This window comes from Miscanthus floridulus, unplaced genomic scaffold, assembly GCF_019320115.1.
Source record: "Miscanthus floridulus cultivar M001 unplaced genomic scaffold, ASM1932011v1 fs_569_1_2, whole genome shotgun sequence".
NCBI classification, from domain to species: Eukaryota; Viridiplantae; Streptophyta; class Magnoliopsida; order Poales; family Poaceae; genus Miscanthus; species Miscanthus floridulus.
Genome location: NW_027096946.1, coordinates 35,030 through 44,095, shown reverse-complemented (window position 1 = coordinate 44,095; position 9,066 = coordinate 35,030). Strand labels below are relative to the sequence as shown.

Below are 9,066 nucleotides of genomic sequence, written 5' to 3'. Positions count from 1 at the left end.
TGCTGGGCGAGGGGGCGGGGGCGCGGGCTGAGCGAGGAGGGAGGTCCGGCCCAAAGGTACTGTCACGTGGGCCCCACTTGTCAGGCAGCTCAACCCATATCGGGAGTCCCCAAACGGAGCGCAAGACGTACCAGTAGCAGTAAGCATCCCCCTGCTCAATCAGACACGTGTTAGGCTGGAGTGTCCTATCTCAAAAATAATGATGGAAACCATACGGCTTAGAGTGAAGAAATATTCAGATTTTGGGTTTCCCCCTTTGTTCACAGAGACCGAGGCAACGACTTATACTAGTTAACCATTCTCTCTTAAAAGGAAAAACTTTGACATATTCATATCATAATTTAGAAGGGCGGGCCTGAGTGGTAGAATTTTACCGTCTGTGATCAGAAGGTTCCGGGTTTAAGTCGCGGTCTTCTCGCATTGCACAGGCGAGGATAAGGCTTACCACTGACACCCTTCCCTAGAGTCTGCACAGAGCGGGAGCTCTCTGCACTAGGTACGCTCTTTATTCATATCATAATTTAAAATTCGGTTCTTTCGATTGGTTTAATTTCGACAAACTATAGTTTGTTTTCATAGATGACCTACCATGTCACTGAAAAAAAGAGAGATTTAATAGTCAACTCAACAACAAAGCTCTCTCGAGGGAAAAAAAGTGTTTACTCCCCAGCCGTCCTCTAATTTTTATGCTCCGTCTGCATTATGGAATATAATTTCATTGTATACATTTTTATCTTTTTTTAGACGTATACATTTTTTATCATGAATATTAATGTTATTTTCTATAAATTCAGTTAATTTTAGATAATTTGACTTATGAAAGAATCAGAATTACATCATTTTTATACTTCTCGAATTTTCGGGACGGAGGCACTGGTAGTTCTACCGAACATAGATCGTCTTCACTCCGGCTTCCCATCAACCACGTTCTTTCGTTTGCTCAAAGATTTACCAAGTTTCAGTAGAGGGGATTAAAGATTTCTACCAAAATTGACAGATGAAATATCTAGGCATGATACATCAATGATTTCTCATGTCAGGAAACTATAATAAGTCTGTCTACCAAAATTGACAGATGAAATATCTAGGCATGATACATCAATGAAATATCTAGGCATGATATTATCTACATAAAATTTGTTGAATGTTGACACCAAGGCACTCGTATAAATTACTCACTTGGCACAAGGCACTCGCATAAAGCTCCTCCATAAGTTTTTCACAAAGGTGTTGGTGACTTGCACACTCTGTGATGGGCATTCTATAGCCTGGCTAATGAGTTGCAGATTTCCCAGGCAACATAATTCATGTCACTGGTAGATTCCACACGAAGCACGTCAAATTTCAAATAAAAAATGCATGAGCTAGCAACAAACGGATCAAAGATCTGCCAGGCACAACACTGCCGGCACCAGGCACCATAATTAAATGCATGAACAGCACAGAGTGGAGCAAACCCCTTACATCTTTGCTAATAGGAAAGGTGTACATAGAACTTGATTGCATATTTTGCCTTAGATACAATCAGATAAGCATTATGGCACTCTTACAGACTTACAGATCTCATGCGGATGGGACACCCCAACATGTCAGGCACTGTTCTCTGCAAATCAGGAAGCCGGAATCATCGAGGAGGAGGGCCGAGGGCGCTACCTACTTACCTTGCCCCATTCTTCTTTCTCAACAGATCAGCTCGATGCTTAGCCTCTCTCTCTGCTGTCTGGACATAAAATTCAGCACCGAGCATGTCATTTATCTCTACATTTGATGACGCACTTGCTTCCATGGTCTCGATTATCAGTTCGACGGTCAAAGTGAATCCTAGGGCTGAGAGCACACGTACAGCATTGGCAAGCCGGCAAATATGCTTCCTCGTTTCTAATGGGGTAAAATTCTCTGCTTCAGTGCTGAACCTCTGCTGACCTCCTGTCGTTTTTGTTTTTTCACCCACCACAACATGCTCACCAACCCAGATGAATCCATTGCAACCAAGAATCAAGTCGACATTGTACTGCTCAAGATGATGAAAATGCTGCTTCTTTCGTTTAACCAAGTATGGAGGTACCATCAGCAATTGACCCCTCTCGAGCTGAAGGAATAAATTAAACCACTCAAAAAACATATCAGCAACAGCCTAATGTGTCTCAGGAAGCAATGGTAATTTTTTTTGTAAGACAAGACTTTAGCTAGACCAGATACATACAAATCTGAGACCTATTTAAGGTATTATCAGCATAATGAAGACTAAAGGCATGGAGGCTTAAGGCACATCTATGAAACATCCATGCGTCTCCCTTGCATCGCTGCACCAAATGATCTACACAGACCAATTTTTGCACTCACATTGAAGGCCTCTATCTTTTACAGATGACACCAAGCTAAATTGGAGGCATTAAAAGGGCCAGACAGATAACAGTACAAGGGTATAGTAGCAAATCCAGTGTAATCTAAATTGGCATGTACCTTTCCATACTTTTCACTCCTTGCCTGTAGGTGTAGAGATCCATCATGTTGGAAGCCGCGAACTTCAGCCTGGTAATGGATTACATGCAAAGTAGCAGCATATTATTTTAAAACAGTTTGCATATAACAATAGGAAAAAAGAGATTGCACTATAAAAAGAAATTAAGAAATGAGCGGAAAAAATCATTGCAACTTGTCAACATGAGGGAAGGTAAGCAAAGCACAAAAGAAGTCCTTCCTTCCACAAAACACATTGCTTCTATGCAAATAAGGAAAGTATCAATATTTAAAAATGAAACACCCAATACTGGGACTGATCTTCATGCAAAACACTTAATATCTGGCCCCTTTTTCAACAGATCAGACAGCTTCTTTTCAGTGCATTGATCTAGAGTAGGTGTGCAAACATGGTCCACAAAGATAAATGATCAATGGTGTATAGAGACTAGAGAGTAGATATAAATGTGGTAACTGTGCCTTGCATCATTCTTTATAAGACTAATCGAGTGAATACAAATGCCAGATTCAGGTTGAAATACTTCCAGGTGAATTGCGACTGCATGGTAGAGAAGCAACAGCATATAAAGCTGTTTAAGTAGCGCCTTGAAGCTTGCAGAAGCCTATGGATTAAAAATGGAATGTACGATGTATAATCAACAAATGAGCAGTATAAAACTGATGCTCAAAATGCCATCAGCCTAGACAAACAGTAGACCAGCAGTTGCTCCAGGACTGAGTAGACATATGAAAAAAGGAAACCACAAGCAAATAAGATGATTCCTTGACATAAAATAATGACGAAAAGTGGGCATTGCCATATTGATCATGCATTCTTTGTTGGTGCTACTGCTGACATCATAGATATAGTCATATAGAAGCAAAAAGTGTCAGTGCAACACCCTAAGTAAAAACAGATTTGAAGTCACTATACACAAGATGAACTGAGTGTTGACTCCAGCACCAAAAGGAATAACTGCTTGAAACAAACAGAGCAAGTATCGCACTTACACAGATAACATCATTTTCTTCAAAGATACTCCGCATATTAAGTTCATCAACAGCAGTTCTCCTTCTCTAATAGAGGGAACAGGGGGGAAAGTAGTTAATTGGATATTGGACAAGAATCACTAGTGTAATTAGTAATGAACTCAGGATAGAACTCATTAATTCTTTTGAGCTGACACAACCTTAAGACTGTTTGCAGTACATAATTAGTTGAAAACATGGAAATAGAATCATTTCTTGGCATCTAATGTGTTACACTTGCACATATTGATGGTAGAGATTATGCTGTGCTCAAAACTTTCTTACGCATTGACATTGGTGCTTAACTGCTTACTGCTAAGCGTTCAGCATTATTTATCCTCCAGAATGGTATATCAAACAAACTGTTTATTGCCTGTCCAATTTTTGGGTGCCACAGGGCAAATATGCAGGAAAGCGCACCTGAATACCATCGGGCAAATTCATAGACGAAAGCATCAGAACAGCATCTTGGCTAAAATTTATCTCCAACCTCCAGCGCTTAGGAGCAATCTTGCAAACACAAACCAATTAATTGTGGTATGAAATGTAGTGTGTTGTTTGCACCATATAGAAAATAGTGTTCAATTCTAATTGAGTGACAAACATGACTACTATAAGATTCAGACTGGCCTAATAACTCTGATCACCAAATGGATATGTATCAAAAAGCCATGGGTCATTAAACACCTACAATTAGTCAGAGCTACAAACTTAATCGAAATACAGGTAAAATAAGTTCGATCTATGCAGTATCTGGGGAAACACATTCTCATATCTGCATGTTATGAAACATGGAAAAAATGTTCTGGGTTTCATATTCAAAATCTCTAAACCAACGAAATGTAGAACATCCTAGTATTGCAAAAAATTAGAATGAATTTACACACCTCAATCACACGGCCAACTATGATATCACCAACCTCCGGCTTGTATCTGAAAAAAGGCCAAAGAGAACAAAATTCTAACTGAGTGATAAACAATAATAAGTGTGGGGAATAACTCACAAGTTTTTTGCTTGTGAGTTTATTTTTCTAAACAAAAACATCAATAAAAATAAGTGTGGGGAATAAGATGAATTCAGTGTATTTGTCCGATTGGTAAAAATCAGGGGGCCGAATTCCTCCACTGTTTGCAGATAAATAGATACGCCAATGGAGAGGAACACAGCAGAGGCGCGCGCGTACCTCGCCCTGAGAGTACGGACGTAGACCAGCTTGTTGACCCGCTCCACCACCCCGCAGAGCGTCGCCACCACCTCCCCGTCCTGGTCCGACGTCCCGTGCCCCCTGCGCCACAAGCACCCACGCATCAGCCGCGCACGGACGGACAGACAGGGGTAGAAAGAAACAGAGAGAGGGAGGCTCCGTACTTGAGGATGTTGTCCTCCTGATTGACGGGAATGGTGTCCGCGACGGTGACGGCAGCGGCGGACGCGATGGCGGGCGCAAGGGACTGGAGCTCGTGGAGCGCGGCCTCCAGGCGGACCCGCTGCGTCTGGTTCAGCGAGAGGTGGCGGTCCTTCATTGCCAATCTCTTCTTCTCGAGAGCACCAGAGAAGCAGGACGAAGACGCCGCGATGGTGCCGACGGCCGAGGAAGGAAGAGAAGCAGTAAAACCCTAGCAAAACCCGTCCCGGCTCCAACTGGGCCTATGGGCCGACACAACCCACGCAACGGCCCAATGCTTCCCGCTCTTACTCGCCGCCCTTCTCTTTCTCACCAACGCCCCCCCGCTCAAGGCTGGCCTAGTCGCTGCGAGCCTGCCTCACGGTCGCGCCACCGCCGCTGCGACCTCGCCTCGCGCTCGCGCCGCCGCTCCGCCGCAGCCCTCGCCCCTCGCTCGCGCCGGGATAGGGTAAGGTTTTTTGGGCAGTGGGGCACAGCTGCGGGATTTTTTTTTTCTTGAGTAAAATCCATTACCGGTGTTTAAACTTGTCATCCCGATCCTAAACTCTTAAAATGATTATCTAGGTACCTAAGCATGTTTCGGGTGTCACAATAGTCCTATCGGATAAGCATGTTTCGGGTGTCACAATAGTCCTATCGGATCAACATGCGATCGTTTAATTTGCGTAGGTGTGTCATTTTGGTCCCAAATGTCGTGAACTAGCTAGCAGGATCAACGTGCTCTGGCCACTGGCCACTCACGCTCGCCCTTCGGTCTGAGCTGCCACGGTAGGCACTATTGACTTTAGAACGATGTCTTAATTTGATATTAACCTCGGTATTTTTTTTCTCTCGAGACTAGAGAGGTCTTTAGTCTTGGTTGGTGTCTTCAATCGAGACTAAAGGTCCCTGCCCAACAGCTAAACCGGGACTAAAAGTCCTCCAACCTTTAGTCCCAGTTGTTAATACCAACCTAGACTAAAGGTAGACACTTTAGTCCCGATTGGTAGATCCCCGGATGAGTTAGTTCAAAAGGAAAACATCCATCCATTGTTAGATGTGTTGTGTAGGTGGGTTGGTAAGCTACGCACAAGGCAGTGCATGAGGTCTTGGGTTCGAATTTTACGGGGCGCAGCGCCCCAGATTGCTAGTCCCGGTTGGAAACCAGGAGTAGAGCTAGTTCCCAAAGACTAGATCTTATTTCTATAGTAGTGACGTGCGTGCCAACCACGGCCGGCGCCCGGGTCTGCGGACTCGAACGCGACAACCACGCCGCCACCGAACACCTCCTCTTCGGCGCCCGCGTAGGCAGCGGACTTCTCTTCGGGGATGAGTTCTTGTCTGACCTACACGTACCTGGGTCGAAGAGGAGCCGGTGGGAGTGGATCCCGGCACGACAGCGACATCCGCCTCGACGCCTCGGACGCATGGAGAGGATGTCAGAGAGTCCTGCTGCAGTGTTGCGCGGAGGTGGCTGTGAAAGAGGACTCGACGAAATCGGGGACGATAAACTGATAAAGACAATGGTGCCGTCGCTTGCCTGAGACCCTGAGTAGAGCTGTGGCCGTGCTGATAGGGCCCGTCAGGACTGGGGTGAGGGTGGAGGCATGTTGGGCTGGATTGGGGACGTGGGGTGGGCAAGCCGAAGTAGGGAGCTCCAGGCTCGGTTCGGTTTACACAGTTTCTCGTGCTAAAAAAACCAAAGCCACCCAAGTTGCTCAAGTGGTTGGACAGTTTAGTGGGACGTTACCCATCAGGATTTAAACTCTGGTGTTTGCATCTTTTTCTGGATTTTTTTCAGAAAATTTATGGTACACGCACGAGTGCGCGTTCGGTTATACTGCGCGTTTCCCGTGCACTAGAGGCTGGAGAGCCTCTCAATCTCTTCTTTGAGTGTGTACGGACACACACGCGTATATGTGCGTGTGGTGCGATTGTGGAGTGTGTGAGTTGTGTGCGTCCAAAGTTGTACCCGATCAAAAGAACCGAAACTAAAAAACCAAAAATTTGATATTTTGGTTTGGTTTGGTTTGGCTCTCGTTTTTCGGTGAAAAAGTGCACACTTCTTCTGACCTCGCATATGTGACATTGACACCGTGCATCCACTTTTTTCCATTGAGAATAACGGTTTTGGTCATTTTTTGAAGTTATCACTATGGTTAGAAAAGGACGAAGTTAAAGCAAATCCGAAGGAGGTGCGTCTTGTGCAAAGATTTATGACATGGAGGTACAATTATGGTGAAAATTTGGTTTTTTTCTACTGTCTTCTAAATTTTTGCATGTCTTATCTAAATAGGGCAGCCCCCCTGTTGCGCTGCGTGATTGTTTTCGTCGACTTTAGTTTTTGCACCAAAAAGCACTAGATATGTTTTATGTGGGTACTCCCTCTAGTTTGTAAATAACTAATATCTTGGACAAAGGTATAGTCTCCAAAACATAGCTTTAACCGAGTTTTCTATTAGAATACAAATAAACATCTTGACAATGTTATGCTTATATGAAAGTACTTTTCAAGCATTCATGTATGTGATCATCTAGTATTTTAGTATGTGAACTAAATAAGTTATTAAAAGCTATTTATAGTTAAGGTTTTAAAAGTTTGACCCAAACCTTATCTAAAACATGAAGAGTATGCAACAACAGTGTAAATAAAATAATCTTACTCCACATATATACTATTTGCTTTGCTACGTGCTCCGGGACTCAGTTTGGTGAAGCAACGCGATACTATCAAATGATTTGATGGTTCGTCTTATAGGTTTTGTAACACTTAGGGCATCTTTATAACATGGGCAAAGAGAAATAAAAAAACATAGGGATATGAAAAGAAAATAGCATAAAGTGAAAACTAATGAATCTAACATAGATGAATGCCTAAAGTTTGCTCTTTAGATTTGCGCGAACATTTGAATGTGAACACTTTGTCCTTTGTTCCAAAGGCTCTCATGTGATTTCTTTTTGTAGGAAGGGAAAAAAAATCCAAAATTCATGTAAAAAAAAACCATCGTTCCAAATAGTATGTCCACAAATGCGTGTTCCATTTTTTGCATACATGCCCATAGAGCCAGAATTTGCACCCGTCTCGATGCTGGCGGCGGCGCGGAGGTGGAGCCGCATGCGAGAGCGTGTCCACCCGCGTGGCGTCCACTCCCCCTCCACGTTTCGGCGTCCTCCTCGCCCTTCCCGGGAATCTCCTCCAGCTACTGACCCTCCCCTTCCCGCGTAGCCCGATGATCAGCTTTCGGCCAAGAGAGAATGGAAGTACAGATTCTGAGTATGATTCAGTGTTTCTTGAATCAGTGAAGCGAACCTATGAGTACAAGGTATGTTACTGTGAAATCTAGTGTTGTTGAACCTTTATCTTCTAGTTGTCCAGCTCTCCAGCCACAAAACTAGCTATATAGTTCACAACTGAGTTTGCTTGTGAATTTATTTCTTTGCTTATTTTTTTTCTGGGATAAATGGTGTTAAACTGCACATTCCTTTTGCAGGCATATTTTGTTGATCTGGATGTGAAACCCCTCTGGTTAAGATGGAACATTATTTTAAACTGGATCAGAAGATAGTCAATTTCTACACAAGAAATGGGGAGGTCGTGCCACCTCCGATGGGCAGTAAGAGTAAAGACACTTCGCCGATTCAGCTCCAACAATGAGGAGCCTCTCTTCTTATATAGGTCTGAAGAAGGGTGCATCAGGGAGTGTTGGTTGTTGTTCCTGCTGCCTGCTGCTGTTGTTGTAACTTCGTGAGTACAGTCCCAAGGTACAGGGAGGGGGAGCTGTGTTGTTCGTCGTCTCTGTTGTAACTCTACTTGTGCATACACCGTGGCTTGTCACAGCAATCTCCGAAGATGCCCAATGTTAGTTGAGATAACTGAACTTCTTACCCTGGCAACCACTCGCTCACTGTAACGTCAAGTTGAAATGAGGGCTGAAGTTTCCCTCGAGGCTACCATATGTGATATGTCCTGTGTACCACTTAAGTGTGCCTGTGTCATGTGTGATGTGTCTCAATTTGCTATTGCGGAAATGTTTGGTGAAACTTTCATCCTCTCATGCCTTGAGCAAAGCGAACCTAACTTCTTTGAATCAGTTGCAATGGCTGGGAATCTGTATGTACCCTAGCCGTTGGCTTCATTCTAGCAAATCCTGCCTGCCGGACCTGCGATGCTGTCTGTTTTCGTTGTGATGGC

The 9,066-nt window shown here is 43.9% G+C and overlaps 1 protein-coding gene across 1 annotated transcript; it reads right to left on the bottom strand.

Annotated features, from left to right (window-relative positions):
• Positions 1-1,382: 1,382 nt before the first annotated feature.
• Positions 1,383-5,216, bottom strand: LOC136532282 (exosome complex component RRP4 homolog). The gene is made up of 7 exons (XM_066524890.1): positions 4,859-5,216; positions 4,674-4,775; positions 4,377-4,422; positions 3,910-3,999; positions 3,472-3,537; positions 2,464-2,532; positions 1,383-2,089 (listed from the first exon to the last, which is right to left on the bottom strand). The coding sequence occupies exons 1-7, from the start codon at positions 5,011-5,013 to the stop codon at positions 1,658-1,660; spliced, it is 960 nt and encodes a 319-aa protein (XP_066380987.1). The 5' UTR covers positions 5,014-5,216; the 3' UTR covers positions 1,383-1,657.
• Positions 5,217-9,066: the final 3,850 nt, after the last annotated feature.

What these genes read in the sequence shown, in the direction of transcription:
- LOC136532282 (XM_066524890.1), bottom strand. Translation starts at nt 5,013, where the DNA reads ATGAAGGACCGCCACCTCTCGCTGAACCAGACGCAGCGGGTCCGCCTG. An exon ending in TAGTTGGCCGTGTGATTGAG is followed by an intron (nt 4,000 to 4,376) that starts GTGTGTAAATTC and finishes TGTGTTTGCAAG; the next exon opens with ATTGCTCCTAAGCGCTGGAG. An exon ending in GGAGTGAAAAGTATGGAAAG is followed by an intron (nt 2,090 to 2,463) that starts GTACATGCCAAT and finishes TTATTCCTTCAG; the next exon opens with CTCGAGAGGGGTCAATTGCT.